Source organism: Oryza glaberrima, chromosome 5, assembly GCF_000147395.1.
Source record: "Oryza glaberrima chromosome 5, OglaRS2, whole genome shotgun sequence".
NCBI classification, from domain to species: Eukaryota; Viridiplantae; Streptophyta; class Magnoliopsida; order Poales; family Poaceae; genus Oryza; species Oryza glaberrima.
Window position 1 is genome coordinate 22,616,018 of NC_068330.1, and position 20,394 is coordinate 22,636,411.

The 20,394-nt window shown below is 44.3% G+C and overlaps 2 protein-coding genes across 2 annotated transcripts; both read left to right on the plus strand.

Moving 5' to 3' along the window:
• Positions 1 to 1,833: 1,833 nt before the first annotated feature.
• LOC127774944 (uncharacterized) lies at positions 1,834 to 2,589 on the plus strand. Its single transcript, XM_052301234.1, has one exon. It carries the CDS (start codon positions 1,954 to 1,956, stop codon positions 2,356 to 2,358), a length of 405 nt encoding a protein of 134 aa, XP_052157194.1. The 5' UTR covers positions 1,834 to 1,953; the 3' UTR covers positions 2,359 to 2,589.
• A 10,883-nt stretch (positions 2,590 to 13,472) lies between these two features.
• Positions 13,473 to 14,576, plus strand: LOC127773018 (VQ motif-containing protein 4-like). Its single transcript, XM_052299029.1, has one exon. The coding sequence runs from the start codon at positions 13,576 to 13,578 to the stop codon at positions 14,392 to 14,394; it is 819 nt and encodes a 272-aa protein (XP_052154989.1). The 5' UTR covers positions 13,473 to 13,575; the 3' UTR covers positions 14,395 to 14,576.
• Positions 14,577 to 20,394: the final 5,818 nt, after the last annotated feature.

The window sequence follows — 20,394 nt, forward strand, 5'->3', positions numbered from 1 at the left end:
ACTGGCCATGGGCAGGCGCGGCTGGCGGCGGGGTCGACGGCGGCGCTCCGACGACGAGGAAAGGCGGTGCGGCTGGCGGCGGGGTTGATGTCGTCGCTCCGACGATGGGGACGAGCGGCGCGGGTGGCGCACGGCCAGGGAAGGGCGGCGCACGGGCGAGGACGGCGCGTTGTGGGCGGAGGATGGCACGCGGGCGGGGACGACGACGGGCTTGCACGCGAGGACGGCAACAGTGACCGGCGACCAGCGACCTAGACGATTGGGGATTGCATTCTTTTTCTTTTTTGTTTTTCAATTTTAAATCTGGAGCTGAAAACTAGCCAAACACTTTTCAGCTGGTCTCCGACTCATACAAGAGCCAGCTCCCATTAGAGTGAGAGTTTGGAGCGCTACCAAACGGGGCCTGACATTTTAAAGTTATTAGTTGTCGATAATACTAATCAACACTACTAGTAACAAATTAGTGAGTATTGTATTATTATTATCTCCCTGCCGACCTGTTCGATTGGGAATTAAGTAATGACAAGGACACAGCCAGAACATTCAACCTTATTACTCCATCATGGCCTTACTATAACCTTAGCAGCAAGTCCACGGTCAACCAAACCCCTACTACGATTGTGCGGAGCCAGCCCGAGCAGCATATGACTATGAGCTTCTCTTTGACGACAAATTCTCTGTACTAATGTGTGCCGGATGAGGCTGTCCACCGTTGAACCCTTGCAATTTGTTTCTTTTTGTTTCGAAAAGCCTTTGTTAAACTTTATAATGAACTCTTCTTACCATTTTGTTGTCATGGAATATGAGATAGATTCTCAGTGCTACATGTGATCTGTAGTGGACCTATTATGCTCGGGATGGTAAGTGTTTCGTTATGGCAGTAATTGGTTTGATAGTGGTTAGTTAAAGGATATAATAGAAATAAGTGGCATGCAGGGTAATTAAAAATATTTGAAATAAGAAATCCGCTAAGAGATGCATCAATTGAAATTCAAAATAAATCCTTGATTAATCTTAGAGGCACTAATCATAAGGTGGCTCGGTATAATGGTCATGAAGTCTATAGCAACTAGGGCATCACACCTTGCTTACCTCACTACTACAAGGGGACCAACGATGGGTTTTCGTCTGCATGGGAAAATGCATTTTGAATAAAATTTGAAGAAAACATAATCTTTGGTTGAGTCCTAGGCTTAGATAATTTCAGGCTTTGTCACTGCCGCTATACCTGCCAATTTGAATATGTCTTCATTTACTTTTAAAAAACATTTTGCTATCTGAATTAGCGTGCCACGAATACGCAACATTCAAATCTCAACATGAGACTACACAGAAAGCCCCCAGTATTTTGTTTATCTAAAAGGAAAAAAAACAGCAGTTGTATGTATATGCACACGGATGGACACATATTAAGCTAGCATGGAAATGGCATGTTCGAAAAGAATAGTTATTTTTGTTTCGAACTGTATAGGTCAAATTTTAAATCGCATATTTGCGAAAAGATATATCATATATTGATCTATTTTAACAAATTATTTAAATATTTTTTTATAATTTTTTGAACAACATTCATAAAACAAGAAGATATCCCCTCGAGGGACACAAATCCACTTCCTTCTGTTCAGAAGAGAGAGAGAGAGAGAGAGAGAGAGGATATGATGAGCTTGCTAATTGCCGCATGATGGCAAACCAAGAAACAGATTGCAGCTAGCAGCAGCAAGCGACGGCCGACGCGCGCCGACCCTAACCTCCACCGCTACGAAACCGCGCGCGCGCGCATGGCCGAAAAACCGGCGTGCCAACCCAACCCAACCACTCCCATGCACGCATGACGCCATCGTTGCTCTCGAGTGTGCTCACTGTCACATCACATCGATCATTGATTTCTTTCAAGCGTCGATTGATTCCTCTCCTCTATATAAACGACGCCGCACGCGCGGGCTCGCCGCGGCCATGGAGGAGTTCCAAGAAGCCGACGTCCTCTGGCCGGACCACCACCACCACCTCCGCCGCGACGACGACGCCCGCCGCCGCCGCCACCAGGAGCAGCAGCAGCATGGTGGCGTGGACGCCGCCGCCGCCGACGACTCACGTGGCAGCGCCGGCGCCACGCCGTCGGCGCCCGTGGGCATACCGGTGACAAGGGCGGCGACGACGCGGAGGATCAGCCACGGGAGCACGGCGCCGGCGGCGGCGTTCGTGCCGCCGCACGAGCTGGTGGCGGCGAGGGCGCGGCGGTGCTCGGAGGAGAGGGCGGCGTTCTCGGTGTGCGTGGGGAACGGGCGCACGCTCAAGGGCCGCGACCTCCGCGACGTCCGCACCGCCGTGCTCCGCATGACCGGCTTCCTCGAGACCTGATCGAACACCTCGCGACTCTTCTCCTTTTCTTTTATGTTCTTTCTTTTTCTTTTTCTGAAAGAACTCCTGAACCGCGCGTGACTAGCTAGCTTGCCCATGAATTTGTGCTTAGTTTTACCTATGTAATTCTAGCGAAAATTAATCTGAACTTTTCAAAAGTTTGGTAAAGAGCGACGAACCGCGAACGAATTCGCGACCAATTAATTCTCATTTCTCAGAAGGCATCTTAATTTAATTTGCATGAGTGGCAGAAAAATGAGATGAATTGTTAGCTTGGTCAGTCCGCTCAGCGACTGCGACACTGCCCAAATGGTTCCAAAACGCCGCGTCAGATGTACTGTGTTGACAACGGCATTTCTTTTTAAAATTTCCTCTGTTCGATCGTTTAATCGTTTCTACGTTACGCAAGAGGCAAGTGGTTTCGTGATCTGCTCAGCTGTATCCTGCAGAAAGTCTACGTGATGCACCATTTTTTTTATTTGCGCACGGCCAGCATGATTAGTCGTATGTATATACTCCTTCGTCCCGAGTTTTAATTGGATGAAACACGTACTAATACTAATATACTATAAATTTAAATAAGTTATCTGTCTAAATTTATAATATTACGATGTGTTCTACTCAACTAAAACTTCTTATATTTTAGTACGGAGAGAGTACCTTTTAAGGATGGACAAATTTTTGGCGATTATAGAGGGGGAGACGTGTGAAGTATAGAGACTTAGGGAGCGATCTAATCCTTGTCCTGATCATCATCAGTCGGCACCTGGTTACGTAGGCAATCTATGTGCTGATTAGCTCCTGAATCCTATAATTAATTAACCGGTGGGCTGAAATGAAGCATCTCACTAGCTACGCCATGACGTACCATTCCGGAAATTAACTTCTCGTTAAATATGAAACTGAAGCATCATCACTACATCATGACTGGCAGGGACAAATTGCCATCAAAATTTCCTTTCTACCGCTGGTTGGTTATTCGAAATGTTGGGTCATGATGTCGTAGTGAATAAGCACTAGTGCATGGTTGGGTAGCATCTGAACTTTTTGTCCTACCTTTCTCAAGCAAATGCGTGTGATGTATGTTGGATGAGGAGGCAGAAAAATCATACAAAAGCAAATTAAAAGTTCATGTATCACTCACGCGCTCCATTATAAACTGTAACTGTAGTTGGCCAATTGATTTGTGTGTCGTAGGTCTTGGTGAATACTACGGTCGTTTCCACTTTCCACTGCCGCCAATGGCTTCGCTGTGCTTAAAAAACTTAACATGCGCTGGATGTCATTGTTGGCAATCACTTACCCCTCCCCGTCCAAGATAAGATCAAATCAAAAGGATTCACCAAGATGTTACAGATCTGTATTGGTTAAATATATTTTACCTTTATATTTAATATATAACACCATTAACTTTATAAATTGTGTTTGATCATTCATCTTATAAAAATAATTTAAGTAAATATAAATATATATATATATATATATATATATATATATATATTGTTGTGGTGGCTTGATTTATCACAACTTAAGTAAATTAAGTAAACATTTTAGCGTTACTTATATTTTTAATATTAGTACAAAATTTTTGAATTATAAAATGAATAGTCGAAGGTTATAACAAAAGTTAACAGTGTCACATATTAAAAAATGGAAAGAGTACTAACTTATATGTGTTGCATCTGTCAAAAATATTATACTCAACGCATTGTAGGATAAGCTCAATGAAAAGAGAGAGAGAAAGAGAGAAAAAAACTATAGTATTTAATCATGGGTATAATACTTTATGCATGAAGAGCTAAAGATCCTCACTCCCCAAAAAAGGAAAAAAAACAGGAACTATAAGTTGACATGTTATATCTGGTATTGTGATTTAAGGCCATAATTCGAAGGCCTAAAGTGAACTTAGTCCTATTTCCCTGAGCTAGTAGCCCAGTGAATCCGTCGTTGCAGTCTGGTTTCACTGGGCCTCGTACACGGGCACTCCGCTCAGCACGGGCCAGCGCTCGCCGAAATCCACGCGACGCGAGCCCAGATTTCCTCGTGGCTTCGCCTCGTTTTCGCGCACGGTTCGGCCCAACAACACCCGCGACGCCGACGTCCTGGGCCGCGAGGGGTGAGGAGACCATGGGCATGGCCCAGGCGCCTTGCGGTGGCCGGTGGCCTTCCCATGGGCCGTCGCCTTCTCGTCATTGAATTTTTTTTATTTATACATTTTTTTATTAAAATATTTACAAAAATAATTTTTTGTTTTGAAAATTTACAAATCTAATCGCCTGCCACCCTTTGGGAGGGCGATTTTTTACAGAGGGCGGCTAGGGACCTAAATACAAATTTTTCAGCACAAATTGTTAGCTCTATGATTTTACAATTTAAAATTATATTATATAAAGTTAGATGAAATAAAACTTTATATCAAAATTGTAGATTTCAAGGAGATCTACAACTTTGTAGTTAACAACTTTTTCATTTAAGATGTTTTAGATATCCAAATATTCGTTACAAAATATAAAACACATTTTAAAAATCTCAGATCTACATTTCAAACGACATTGGATGGAGATAAACTTTATATAAAAGTTGTAGATCTTGATGAGTTCTATAACATTGTAGTTTATCAGTTTTCCATTTAAAATCATTTAGAGTATCGAATAAGCATTATTAGTTTTTAAGCAATTAAAACTGGTGGAAAGGGTTTAAACACAAATAAAAATTTTGCATTTACGTCCCTTGCCGCCCTCGCCCTTCTTGAGGGCAGCAGGCAATTAGATTTGTAAATTTTTAAAACAAAAAATTATTTTTGTAAATATTTTAATAAAAAATGTATAAATAAAAAAAATTCCTCGTCATTCACCGCCGACCGCTCTGCAAGAGAGCCGAGCCGACAGATCATCGGAGGCGGCGGCGGCGGCGGCGGCGGCAGCGGCGGCATCTGCTCGCGCGATGAGTTCCCCCAAATCTCTCCGTATCACGCCCGGTTTCTTTTGTATCTTTTGGTGATTGTAATTATCATCTGTAATACTAACACTTATCGAAGAGAAAAAAAAACAAGTTCGTTCTGGCCAAATCAGTAGAAGTGAAAAATGGTAACTTCAGAAAAATCGAATGAGAAAGTCTTCTCTAATTTTAATTTTTTAGGGCTTGTGCCATCGCCTGGGCTTGGATTAAAACACATAAGCATATAAATACCATGGACTGCCTTTGTTTGCCTTGAGCATTATGTTGGGTGGTGAGACAGCAAATGACAAGCTCTTCCTCCATATCATGGCAGTGAATCTACTTATTTTGTTATATCCTTTTCGTTATTAGAAAAAACATGTCAGTCAACTAACTAGTAGAACAGAAGCATATGATTTTCTAACTGCATTTACTTCGTCATGATGTAGTTTTAGACTATAAATTTGTCACTAAAAGAGTATAGTTTTAAAGTGGTTCACTAAACATCGTTAATACTACTTTATCATTTTCTTCTCATTTTTAATCAACGAGCCAATAATACATCTTGTCCTTCTCTTTTTCCCTATAGTTTTCTCTCCGTATTAATGAAGAACACATGTCTTTTACGGAGTAAACATCTTACTCAATATGTCTTTGACTAGCTAAAATTATTATCTTTTAAGAGACAGATGGAGTATAAAAGATTTGTTCCATTTGTGCATTCGTATACGATTTACCCCTTTTAACATGCCGTTAAATTATGCGCTTGTTAAATAGGACATGATACCTAACATAGAGACGTGTGATCTGAAGGTGGCCTTGTTCACTTGTAGTAATCCTGAAATCATCTGTGACACAGGCTTGGCTCCCTGTTTGGTGAAAACCGTAATGGTGCTGCCTCTGAATGAAGTTGAATTGTCTTCGCTCCATTGAACCAAACCATACGACTACATGTACCATTCAAGCTGTCAATATAGTTGAATCCATACGCCATTGTAGAAACTAGAAAGTAGAAACCAATATATGTCCTTTGCTCAGGGAATGTCTCTCAGGAAATGGATGCCTAGCTTATTCAGCCCCTCTCTTGGTCCCAGGTTCTGATGGTCCTACCTCTTTGTTTGTCAATGGGTGGTGGTGAGTCCCTATTCCACAAATGTCACAAGAAATGGAATTCACTTCTCTCGTGAGCTGCCCTTGGGACAACTTGAGCCAAAAAGGGCGTCTTTTTCACTCCATCTATGGCACGGTAAGTCCTCATCACGCATCAAATTTGTTTGACAAAAGATGAAGTAAAAATTTCCAACTTGTGGCATCCGATTTTATCATCATACGTCATAGTAGTAGCCAGGACAGCTTCAGGCGAACGGCGTGCCACTCCATTACTACGGGGGTACACATGCTGCTTTAACTGCTCTTTTTTTGGCATGTAGAATTGTAGAAACAATCAGCAGCATTGGATTCTTCAGTGCTAGATGGATAGCGAGGTCGGGACTCGTGAGCCGGTGAATCTATAGCAGCATGCAGCTGTTGGAATAGAGTGAGATCATAGCTGAAAGAAGAACCTGGTGCTAGATTTTTTTTTTTGGTCGTCAGAAAGGCATCTGGTTCTGGTCCTCCACCTGCATGGTCCAATGAGAGAGGAAGAACGAGAACCAAAAAAAAAATCAAGTCAATAAATCCATAGATGCATGATAGGTGAGCTTCACAAGAACACACACTATCCTGGAGACGCAAGAAAGTGAAGGATGAGGATGGGTACAGCAAAAAACCGTGTGCAGTCCACTACAGGCACGATGCTTTCTCTCTACGCTTTGGCTGCCAATTTGCTTAGCCCACTGAGAATTTCCATTGCCAATTGGCACCAAATTCAGACTGTTCAGGCAGTACAGACGACAAGAGAAACAGTGTGGCAAGCAAGATGAGCAGTGATAGCTAGTGTTCAGAACAAAGGAAATGTTTGTGAGCAGTGATGAGTATCACATACTTGTTGGGAGCTATTGAGAGTCAATGAGAGCTGGCCAGGTAGGCCATCTAATAACTGAAGAGTGTGTGACCGAGCTGAGTGTGGACAGCGAGTGTGGTCCGGATGGAGCAGCCTAGCCAAGGTGCAGGTTAGATGTAGAAATGTGCAACCTGTAGAAATGTGTGGTTGCACAGTTGGTTTCTTGGTGGTCAAAGAAGTTTTAATGGCCCCAAATTAGCTCACAACACCCAAATTATTAGCTCACAACACAAAGGCCAGGCTAATCTCTCCCTTTCCTTTTTCTTGTTCCAAGTGGGAACACCACCATTGGCCTGGTTTTCGACTCATTAGAACTTACGGAATCTGTGGAAAGAAACGTAGGTTGGACCCACCATGAACGAATGCAAGATTTGCATGATTTCCTAAGAGCAAGTGTAATATAAGAAGGCTAAATGCTGAGGTGGATGAGAAGCAGGCTTAGACATAGGAACCAAGAAAATCTGTGAGACAGACAGATGAATCATATATTTATATTAAAAAGTTAACCACTATATGAGTGAGCTGAAAGATAGGCTATAAAGATCTATACAGTAAGCAGCTGACCGTATTATTATTCTTGCTCTAACTCTGGAATCCCTCTTGGCATAGTTAGGCGGGTCCCTAGTTGGAACCGTGGAATTTTCTCCGTCAATATGGAATTGAGCTGTATGATGAAATTTCTGCAAAAGTCTGCCTATTTGCCAAGGCACAAGTGTCATTGCAATCCCAGCTTTTTTTTCATTGAACAAATGAACACCCTTGCTTATGCATATATGGCGACAAGGGTGGAAACAAAGGCTTTAACATGTTCTGACTAGATCTTCTTGACTTCATCGTCATATAATGTTTGCTTGTTTGGATTTATTTACCTGTTAAAAAGTCTAAGCCTAAAAAGAAAATCTCTCCTCCTTATAAAGTATAAGGCACAACTGATTTTTTTATATTTCCTAATATAAGACGTAGGGTGTGTTTAGTTCCTAGCCATACTTTGTCACCATTTGTCAACAAATATTACCACACTTACCTAAGTTGACGTGATCAAATTTTTTGCCACACTTTTCCGAGTCAATGATTTGTTGGAAAAGAATATTGCCCCAACTGTAGCTACAACCAAACAACTGTCAATGTGATCAAACATAGCTAACATTAGGTGTGTGACAAAAGTGTGGCTGGTAAATAAACACCCCCTTATATACATGCATAGCATATATCCTCTCCGTTAATTCATTTTTAAAATCTCCGCTCTTAAGATCTTAGTCTTATTGAATACTTGTATTTATTCGAGTGATCTTAGTGTTAGAATTATTTGTGTCTTACATTTAGATGAGTACTTGTACTGTCATACACCTCACCCCGTTAGACCCGGGCTCATCTGCCAACTAATTCACTTCATACAAGCCAGCTTCTCTCCATGTTAGCCAAGGTAAGCAGCAGCTAAGTATTAATCGGACACAAATCGTACGTACCATTCGTATGTGTAGCAATATCCCATTTAGATAGAGGGAATAGGTAACTTTTTCATTTGGCCTGTGCAAAATCAGAAGCCACTCGATCCTCGCACAGTCGCACAAAAACAGCAACGAAGGCGACGTTACGCGGCGCGAGTGCGCGACGGACCGTCGTTTGACCAGGGTGGTGGCGTGGTGCTATGATGATTCCGATCCCCTCGTCTCCCCCTCCCGCTGGCCTCGCCCTCGCGCCCGCGTTGCTGGCTGGCACGGCAGCGACGCCGATACATGTCAAACCCGGTGGAAAGCGAGGCGATCGAGCTCGGCTTACGGCCTTTTTGACGGCGAGTGGCGTCGACCGCGCGCGCGCGGGCGGCGCTGGGATCAGGCTGGGACCCGGCGCGGATTCGGCCGAGATCTCCCGGTCTCGTTGCCTGCTGGCTGCTGCTGCATGGCGATTGGCGAGCGCGAAGCCACCGCCGCCGACCCGGCGGTCGATCGGTCGCTGCTGATGTCTCCTCGCCGAGCCGCCGTCTCGTGCCATTTGTCACGCCCCGGCTTTTTTTTAAAAAACTTAAGCCAGCTTTTGCTGGTTTTATATTAAGGCTCTGTTTAGATCAAGTTTAGATCCAAATTTAAGTCCTTTTCCATCACATCAACCTATTATACACACATAATTTTTTAGTCATATCATCTTCAACTTCAACCAAAATATAAACTATGCGCTGAAAAAAAAAACACAGCCTAAGCGAGGGAGGATCACCGAATGGTGGGGAAAAGAAAAAAAAGAAAAACAGGAAAGGGGAACAGAGGGAGCAGAGAGCAGAAACTACAGAATCACACGAAGTCAGGAAGGTTACAGCACTATTCTAGCTAAACCTTTTGCCCCACATCTTGTCCATGTATTGACGCCCCGGCTTTTACCGCGGTTTTCCGCGACATGTCACCTGTTTCGCCGGATTTTGTTAAAAAAAAACGAGGAGGATTAGTCATCTGGAACTAAGAATTTTTGCGTGAATCCGTTTGTTTTTAGAGAAGAACACGCTGTTTGATTTAATCAGGGTTTTACCGAATCCGCTGCTACTAGTACCGTAGAAAGTGTAAAAGATGATGATTGACTAGGCCTTACTTTGATCGAATCACGCAAAAAACGAGTGTCGACCGGTCGAGTGAGATCGTCTCATCTCATCTCGGTGAAATATGAGCCACTTGCAACGTATTCTCCCTTTCTGCCCTCTGTGATCTTCCTAGATTTATCAATTGTGGCCAGCAGCATCCTTTCACTTGCTTTCTATTGTTCCCCTTCTCGTTTTTGGGCTGCAAGTACGGGTGCGTTCGCGGGAGGAAGTTGGAACCTATCTCAGACCACTGAAACGGAGCAATTCATTAGCACGTAATTAATTAAGTATCAGCTATTTTTTAAAAAAAATAATTAATTTGATTTTAAAGCAAATTTCATATATGAACTTTTTTTAAAAAAACACAACGTTTAGTAGTTTAAAAAGCGTGCGCGCAAAAAAGAGAGAGATGGGTTGGGAAAAGGGGTGCCGAACACACCCGTAATCAGTGTGCTCCCATTCTACGCCGTGGACTGGAGATAATACTAACCAAATCAATGGTGCATTGAACCGGCCAGAATTTGCTCTCGTGGCCGTCAAAACTGGAACTGGATGCCCGGTTTCTTGGTTCATCTTTTCATCGTGCATCCAATTTGCATCCATCTAGAATCTGGGCTTTCTGGTCGATCTCTCGAGTATGCACGGTCGCTGTTCAATTTCCCTTTTAGTATACTTTAGTGCTCCGTGTATTGATATGTTACATTCATGCTGTTTTGCTACGGTACGGGTTGTCCTCACTAGCGCACTAATGCCGGAATTTAAAAAGGGATTAATTAACTTGCGGAGGCATGTCCGGAGAAGGCATTCATTCCATGATTAATCGTTACGAGCCCCACATTAGGACTCTCGAAAGTTTTTTTTTAACAAAAAGGATTAATTTTTCCTAAGAAAGTGCATGTGACCGAGCTAATTTTGGCCCCTGCCTAGAGAGTTCCCACTTTCATCTCCCTTTCTTAAAAAAATAATAATCTAAGCTCGATTTATAATCTAGAAGTTGTAGTAGTAAGAAACAGTCCAGTTCCCGTGTAATCCATGTAGTACTCATCACATTGGAGACGTAAAATACAAGGGAACATAAGAATGCCAAGTCCAAAATAAATATACTCCTAATCTCATAGTACTGCTAAAAAGAAAATTCATGGGTGTTACATCGGATATTTGACCGGATATTGAAAGGGGTTTTCGGACACGAATGAAAAAACTAATTTCATAACTCGCCAAAAAAACGCGAGACGAATCTTTTGAGCCTAATTAAACCGTCATTAGCACATGTGAGTTGCTGTAGCACTTATGGTTAATCATGGACTAACCAGGCTTAAAAGATTCGTCTCGCGATTCTCATACAAACTGTGGAGTTAATTTTTATTTTTATCTATATTTAATATTTTATACATGTGTCTAAAGATTTGATGTAAAGTTTTTTGAAAAAAGAAATTGATAACTAAACCCGGACTCACTACTGTGCTAGAAATTTCTCAGCGATAATGGGTTTCATACAGAAAAGAGAAAGGGAATTGACTTGGCACATACCAGCTTTCACAAAGTCCCATGATGAGCCAGAGAAAGCAGGGGCGTAGTACCACCGGTTTCCACCGTGACAGAGACCACTCCAAAACCTTTTTTCACTACCACTACACTCCTACTTGTCGTCGTTCTCGTCGTCGTCCTGCCGGTACGTGCATGGGCGTTGCACTGAAATTCCAGTGGCAGTAAAATCCATCTTACCTACTCCAATCCGGCAACCACACGGTTGCAGCAGGAAGGCAGGGGCAGGCAGGTACGAGGCGATGACTCATCACTTGACAGTGAGGATGAAGTCAGCACACGTAAAACAAAACAAAAAAATCATTAGCAGTTCTAATTACTACAAATCTGAAAGCATATTTTTTTCATATATTTCAAAGCAACTATTATATATATTTCTTGAAACATGCCATTTCAATTTAAAAAACGTATTAACAGATATCATGGTAAATTTTGTACTAACTCTATTCTTAAATGAATCTTGATAAGAAGTTGTTCAGATTCATTGGATTAGAATATACTCTATATTTAGTTTTATATTTCTATATTTCGGAAAGTAAGAAGAAGCCATAATTCAGGGGAGGAAAGAAGGAAGCATTTTTTTTGTCCGGCCCACCACCCACGGAGGCGGCAGCAGCAGCTGCTGCTAGTGCTAGGCTGCTGATGGGGGTCAAGGCTGGAGGTTGCCCAAGTCAATGCTTGGCGCATTTCTTCAGCAAAGGCATCTTTCCACTTCTCCTTCCGTTTTGATATTTCTCTTTAGAAATTCGTTTGTTAGGTGAGAAAGATGTGGCTTTAATTTTTGAGTAATGACTTACTATAACTAGGGTATCTTGTTTTGCAACACCGTTTCGTTTATACTCCTTGTGTCCTGTGTCGCCACCATGAAGTTTTACCTTCGATATTAATGGTCATTGTCGCTATGGCATCTTTGTTGCCATTGATCAGGGCAGCAATGTGCTATTTTCCATCTATTTTCTTTGGAAGAGTGATCATATTCAGGCTCTTATAAATGAGGTTATAGAGAAGTGTGTATTTTAAAATGTTGACACAACAAATTAAAAAAAAATCAAACAGTAAAAAAAAACTAGACAAGTTAGAACAATAAGCCATTCAATAGCCATCACACTGTCATTTCTATTGTCCCGTACTAACCATGCCACCACAAAGACCCATAAGTGAGGAAACTTCTCACTGGTTGGCTCTTGGCACGACATGAGTGAAGATGTATAGTATGTTGTCTGGTTGGTGATGAATAAAACAAGAGATGTATTAGGACAAATAGATCATTTCACAACTAGTTGGATATTATTTTTCAAAAGACTTGACCAAATTGGAAATTTGAAGCAAAATTAAGAGGTAAAAAAAGAGAATTTCACACACGTAATTGTCTTTTAATAGAGTATATGATAAGAAAAAAAATCTTTAGTATGGAACGATCCAATTTCTTCTTTTGGTTTTCCTTCACTGTATATTGTGTTTTTCACCTGAAAATTACTAGGAAAAAAATCTAATATCTCCTAAACTCTTTCAAAACAAGAGAATACCATTAATTTTAAAAACATGAATTTACTTATAAAGAGGTGATATCACCTCCGTTTTTACTATATGGTACTGTTGATTTTTTTTAACCATGTTTAATAATTCGTCTTATTTAAAATATTTAAGTAAATATTATTTTTGCCGTGGCTTGATTTATCAATAACAAATTTAAGTATCGCTTATTTTTTAATATTTACATAAAATTTTTGAATAAAATAAATGGTCAAAGTTTGTAACGAAAATCAACGGTGTTATATAATAAAAACCGTTAGGGGGTAATTTTTAAGGGAGCAATACAGTTTTACTACCACAATCGCACTATACTCCCACCAACCACAACAGAAACCTCAAAACAGACAATCCAGACTTATTATTAGAAGGTGAGATACAGAAACTGTCAAACTGAAAACCAGCAAAATAACCTGTGAGAGGAAAAATAAAACAACACACACAGAGAGAGAAAATAACAGAGAGGCTGAGAGTCTGAGACAGTGAGACGACTTGAGCACCCAGCCAACTGAAGTCCCCCGCTAACCAAGTCGCATCAAACATTTCAACTCTACTACCCTCCTCCCCTCCTCTCTCCGCCTTCTTATTCCCACGCTTCTCCGGTTACCGCTCCTCCTCTCGCCTCGCGTCTCCTGCAATGGAAGTTGCTGCTCGGAAGCAACAACTCCTCCTCCTCCCGTCCATGGCGCACGACCCAAACTCCCCGTCCTCCTCCACCTCCTCCTCCTCCCCATCCTCCGCCGCCGCCGCCGCCTCCTCTTCGCCGTCGTCCCACCGCCCGCCGCCGCCGCCGCCGTCGTCGTCGTCACAACCCGCCCTCCCGCCTTCCCCGAGGACCGTCGTCCCGCGCACCATCGACACCACCCCGTTCCCCACCACCTTCGTCCAGGCCGACACCGCCTCCTTCAAGCAGGTCGTCCAGATGCTCACCGGCTCCGACACCACGCCGCCGTCACAGAGGCCACCGGCCAAGAGCAACCACCACCAGCACCACCACAGCGGCGCGCCATGCCGGCCCAAGAAGCAGGCGTTCAAGCTGTACGAGCGCCGGAGCGGCGTCCACAAGAACTTCAAGATGATCGCGCCGCTGGCGATGGCGGCGGCCGCGGCCGCGGGGGCGTCGTCGTCGCCGAGGAAGGCGGCGCAGCACCAGCAGCAGGAGGCGCTGTCGCCGAGCGTGCTCGACTTCCCGTCGCTGGCGCTCAGCCCCGTCACGCCGCTCGTGGCCGACCCCTTCAACCGGTCACCGGCGTCGGCGTCGTCGGCGGCGTCACCGGAGGAGGAGGCCGCGGCCATCGCGCAGAAGGGGTTCTTCCTCCACCCGTCGCCGAGGAGCGCCGAGCCGCCTCGCCTCCTGCCGCTATTCCCCGTCACGTCCCCGAGGGTAGCCTCCTCCTCCTCCTCCTCCGCCGCCGCCGCCGCCGCCGTCGCCGTCGCCTCGCCGTCGTTCGAGTGATCGAGCTATGCACGTCGGCGACGCGCGTCGCGCTGCTTAGATTATTTATGATATGAGCACTGCTCGGCAGTATGTACTGTTCGTACTCGTTCTTGGTGCTTAATTGCTGTAATTTTTTTCTCACTTCATTGAGCGATTTGCTCGCGAAGAAACAACGGAAAAGAAACACATCTTGATCGTCAGTTCTAACTGTGCCTAATTTAGCCTGTGTTTACGCCATTAATTTCTGCTGATTTCATTTGGTTGCTTCCTTCAACTCTTTTTCTCCTCTCATGAAAGGAACACGTCTCTGACTCTGATCTCGCTTCATCACCTGGTAAGATGCTATCTAATTCTTGCACTTCTTCTTTTTTTCGCTCATCTTTCAACTGCAAAAGATTCCTTCTTGCAGTTTTTGGATGACCTCCAAATCTTGTTGTCTGATGCAACAAGGAACGCTTACGCCGAAGTGCACAACAAGCGGCAACAACTGCGATGAAATTTCTGCCAAGTCTAAATTATTTAGACAAAGAGTAATACACTACTATCATGCAAGTCTGAAAAAGATAAAAGCTCAATACTGCAGTGCTAAGAAAATCTTTATCTTTTTTCCTGAACTTTTTACTGCACTTCAATTTTCCGGTCACTGAAGAGTTTTTTGACGGTTTTTTACTTGCCCATGCTGCATTACAGCATTACTCATTTACTGTGGGTCAGGAAATGGCTTTCGTTTTCATGTATCGCCATCAACCAACAGTGGTTGGACTGACCATTTTGACCAGTATGCCACTGGAATTGTGGTGCGCCGGCGACTCGCGACTGATGGCCGGCATTCCAACCTTCCGGTGGCCTCTAGTGGAGAAAAGGCAGTAGGCAGGCAGCCAGACTCAATGGTGATGTGCATGGCATATGGTATGGGCACAAAGCTCTAATCCTCACACAAGCTGAGGAATATTACAATTATCCAAAAAAGTTAAAAAAATTCCTTTCAAAAAAAAAGTTTAAAACAAATCCTCATGGTTCACTCAAAAACCACCCTTCATTAAAAAAAAACCTCAAACCACCCCATGCCTTATACATGGATCAGAGTTGTGTGCTCGGCCTCAGACAGAAAACAGAACTTAAATAAACGAACGAAGAACTACAGATAATTTCATTTATACGTAAAATATAAATTTTGAAACTTAACTTTGAAGTTTATTTTACTGTAATCTATTTTTAATGTTGGTCTATAGATATTAAAGTTTTACTAATAAATTATAATTGGTTGCTCGTTCATTCTCTTTATTCTTCCACGACTTAGCAGACATAGCTGAGACAATTAGAGCTGTTGAGGGGGTGTCCCACTAGTTGACCGTTTTTAGGAGCTGTCCGGAGCTGAGTGGAGTGGAAAACAAGAGAAAGAGGGAAAAGCGAAACATCATATTTATAAATGAAAAATAATTTATAAATAAATTTTTTATATACGTATTCTTAACGACGTAAAAGTAAAGGCTATAAAATAAACTACTATGAGAAACTCTTAAAATCAATTTCAAATTTAAAGTTAAAAATTTAAATTTTTTGCTGATAAATATAAGCATAATCGAAAAGAAAAAGATGACGCCGGAAGATACCCCACCACGCGCAACTTTTCTCACGACTCGTCTTCTCTTCCTCACCTCGCGTCGACGGTTGATCCCTTTACAACGACCCGCGTGACTCACTCCCGTCGCTTCGCTCGCACTGGCAGCCTCGGACTCGTCAAAATGTTCGTGCATCTCACCAATTTACCTGCAATTTTAAATCTTTAGCTGCCTTCTGCCGACCTCGAGTACCATTTCATCTCCTATAGCTCATTCATTTCCTCGCGAGCTTAATTAATTAGGACAGAAATATTTGCAGCTCCGATTAAATGCATATCGTTTTCGGTAGGGATAGCATGTGGATGGAGCTATGCTCTTTTCGCTCTCATATCGTGCAGGTTAGTCAACATGGCGAAACTGAAATCAGTGGAAGCATCTGCGATGATCCTCTTTAATTGTGTGTGTGTGTGCGCACAAGTCACTAATCACTCGGTGGTGTAGCTTTAGAACAGTTTCAACCCTTCACCTTAGCTAATTTCTATAACATCAAACATAATATCACATAATAAAAAGCTAAAGTTGCAAGAGAGTTAACGAGAGAAAAAAATAATCAAGAAACCATTTATCATGCACGAAACTAGTTCTATATATGAACCAAAATGAAAAGATGATAGATGAATGAAATGAGAGAAAAGAGGTGATAGGGTGAGAATTTATTTTGAAGAAAACACCCATTAAATCCATTAAATACACGAAGACGGAAGAACTTCATCTCACGTCTTAGAGACGGGGACCAGCTTGTCGTCACCCATGATGAGCTTCAGGAGCTCGCCTCTTCTCACTTTGGCGCCATCATGGGGACGTGCGTTGAGCGCGAGCTCGCTCTTGATCTCCACTCCCTCGGCCTCTGTCCGGCGCAGCTTGGGAAGCTGGATGGCCCCTTCTCGGAGGAGGAGGTGTGGGCGGTGGTTAAGTCTTTGCCTTATGACAAGGCGCCTGGTCCCGATGGGTTCACGGGTCGGTTCTACAAGACTTGCTGGCCAGTGATCAAGTCAGTGGTTTTGGCGGCTCTCAACTCCCTCTTCTTGGCTAACAGCCAGGGTTTCTTCTCCCTCAATGATGCCCTCATCTCTCTCCTTCCTAAGAAGGATGAGGCCGTTGACGTTTGAGATTTCCGTCCGATTAGCCTCATTCACAGCTTTGGGAAGTTGTTCTCTAAAATTTTGGCCTCCCGTCTTTCTCCTCTCCTCGACGGGCTTGTGGAGGCCAATCAGAGTGCCTTCGTCAAAGGCCGATCTCTTCATGACAACTTTCGCCATGTCTAGCTCGCGGCAAGGGCTCTCCATGCCAGACGCATTCCCCGCCTTCTTCTCAAGATGGACATTGCGAAGGCTTTTGACACGGTCAGCTGGGTGTTCTTGCTTGAGGTGCTTGCCCATCTAGGGTTCAGTCAACGCTGGCGTGATTGGATCTCCCTCATTATTAGCGCCTCCTCTTCCCGGGTGCTGATCAATGGGGTGCCAGGTTTGCGCTTCCTTCACCGGAGAGGTCTTCGGCAAGGAGACCCTCTTTCTCCTATGCTTTTCATTCTAGTCATGGAAGTGCTCAATGCGATGCTTCGTAAAGCCTCTGATTCGGGCGGGTTCTTTCCGCTTAATGATCGCGCTTTGCGACACCGCGCCTCCCTCTACGCTGATGACTTGGTCCTCTTCCTCTCCCCGGTTCGGCAGGATCTCGAGTTCATCCAGGGCATTCTCTCGGTCTTTGGTGCGGCATTCGGGCTGCGCACCAATTTTTCCAAATGCTCGATTACTCCGATCCGCTGCTCGGATGAGGACCTGGAGCTGGTTCACTCTTGCTTCCCCTGCTCGATTTCTGATTTTCCTTGCACCTACCTCGACATTCCGCTGTCCGTTCGCAAGTTGCCGAAGGCGGCTCTTCAGCCATTGGTGGACAAGGTCGCTCATCGCCTACCACCTTGGAAGGGGCGTCTCACCACTCTTGCTGGTCGCTCCGTGCTAGTCCAGTCTGTTCTCTCCTCCATTCCAGTCCATGTATCTATGGCAATCGGCCTTCCTGCCTGGATTGTTAAGGCCATTGACAAGAAGCGACGCGCCTTCTTGTGGACGGGTACAGATTCGGTTCATGGAGGACAGCGCCGGGTGTCCTGGACAAATGTCTGTCGCCCTAAGGCCTTCGGTGGATTAGGAATTCCTAACCTCAGGTTGGCAGGGTTCGCCTTGCGCGTTCACTGGCTTTGGCTTCAGCGTTCCGGGCATCCCTATTGGGATGGCTTGAAGGCCCCGGTCGAGCAGTCTGTCTCCGACATGTTCGAGGCGTCCACCTTCTTCGTGCCGGGGGATGGTGATTCTATGCTCTTCTGGACTGACCATTGGATTGATGGAGGCCGCTCAGTGGCCTCCTTGGCTCCTGACCTCCTCTTCGCTGTGCACAGCGCCTCCCTTCGCGCACGGTTGCTTCTGGTCTGGCGAACAACTCCTGGGTTTCGGACATCCGCGGGGCCCTCACTGTCCCTGTCATCTCCCAGTTTCTTCTTATCTGGGATGCTGCGCTCCGAATTGAGCTCTTGCCGGGTGTTAGAGACCGTCTTGTTTGGCGTTGGACGAGCGACCAGCGCTACTCTGTGCGTACCAGGCCTTCTTTTTTAGCCAACACTCCTTTGCCTGTGCCGATCTTCTCTGGCACGCGAAGGGCCCTGCTAAATGCAAGTTTTTCCTCTGGTTTGCATTTCAGCGGCGCTGCTGGACGGCCGACCTCCTCCTAAAGCGCGGCTTGGATAGTCATTCGACCTGCCCCTTCTGCGGTCAAGAGCTTGAGACAGCGAACCACATCCTCCTTGATTGCGTGTTCGCTCGGCAAGTTTGGCTTCGTGTGCTGTCGCCTCTTGGTTGGACTGCCCTCTGTCCTCTCCGGGGTAGCTGTCTCCAAGATTGGTGGCATTCTTCTAGGGTTTGCTTGCCGGGGCATCTCCGGGCCAGTTTCGATTCTATGGTCCTCCTAGTCTCTTGGCAACTGTGGAAAGAGCGGAACTCCAGAGTTTTCGACTCTGCATTGTCATCGGTCTCGGAGTCCTTGAGTCCATCCTCTCTGAGGGCCACCTTTGGTCTTTAGCTGGTATCACTAATTTTGGGGTTCTCCTGGGAAGGTAGTGGCTCTGCCCCCTCCCAGCTATTTGGAGTTGTGTGTAGCCGTCACAGTAGTCTTTCGTCTCTTCTTTATTTTAGTCTTTTTTTTCTCCTCTTTCTTGGCATAAATCGGTCTGACTGATTGCGTCATGTAACAAGCATTCTATTCTTCTAATATATTGATGTGCAATCCTTTTACGCGTTCGAGAAAAATAAATACATAGTTTTTATACATAGCGTTTATATAACATGGTAGGTATGAAAACTAACAGTATAGTACAATGGTTTCTGGATTAAGATGCCCTAAGCAGTTCATTGACGCGTACATCATATCAGTCCGATCGACATAAGCACTTCGTCTCCGGCCGTTCGTCCTTGGACCGTGCTTCGCGGTTGCTTTCGTGTAAGATGACGGCTCGGAGAAGACGCCACAAAGCTGAGTTTAGAGGCTAAGCGAGGTGAAACGTCTCGCCATCAACTCAATCGAAGAAAAAGGAAGCGTTTATTTCGTAGGAGTGAAGAAAGTTTCACGCTCTTTTCGCATTCATCTGCCTTGACCTTTTTGTATGCCAATTGCTCTGTACAATTATTGTACTATACTGCCTAATGTAGCTGCCCCCACACACACCTTCCTCTCTGTCGTCGTCGTCTTCGTCTTCCATTGTTACTAGTCCTCCATGGGGGTGAAATCGCAATGAATCGGCAATTGGCTGCCCTTTTCGTAGATAGTGATCTTGTCATCTTGACGACCATATGGCGGTTCTTGCATATATTGTCCTTAGTGCAAAGCAAGTATCTTACTGTTTCCTTGCGTCGAACTGAAAGGTCAGCAAAGGCTGCAGGGCACGACATAGACCGACGTCAGAAACAAAGATAAGGAAGGAACGGTTAGTTACAATTATGTCCTGATCGTGACACACACACATAGTTTGGAACTTGGATACCGGCAACGATGCTGTGAAACGCATGCTCTAATTGACTTTGAGCAGGAAGCTAAGCTATGGGTTGGCAACTTGGCATATACATCTATCACTTCACGCCATGAGTCACAGCACACACGCTTGTGTTCTCCTCACCTGTGCTCGTGGAGATATCTCGTTGTTAATGTGCAATTTAGGAGCCTGGATATATGTATATCGTCGGGCTGCAAGGTCAAGCTACTTTAAGGCTGAAATATTCTGTGGCAGACCTGTGTATAAATATTTGGTTTTTGATATGGTCATACTCAAGACTTCAGTTGTACTTAGATTATCTAAAAGTACTCAAGACATCAGTAATGAGTCAGGTGCAATGTATATGTGTGTTTTTAA

What these genes read in the sequence shown, in the direction of transcription:
- LOC127774944 (XM_052301234.1), top strand. Translation starts at nt 1,954, where the DNA reads ATGGAGGAGTTCCAAGAAGCCGACGTCCTCTGGCCGGACCACCACCAC.
- LOC127773018 (XM_052299029.1), top strand. Translation starts at nt 13,576, where the DNA reads ATGGAAGTTGCTGCTCGGAAGCAACAACTCCTCCTCCTCCCGTCCATG.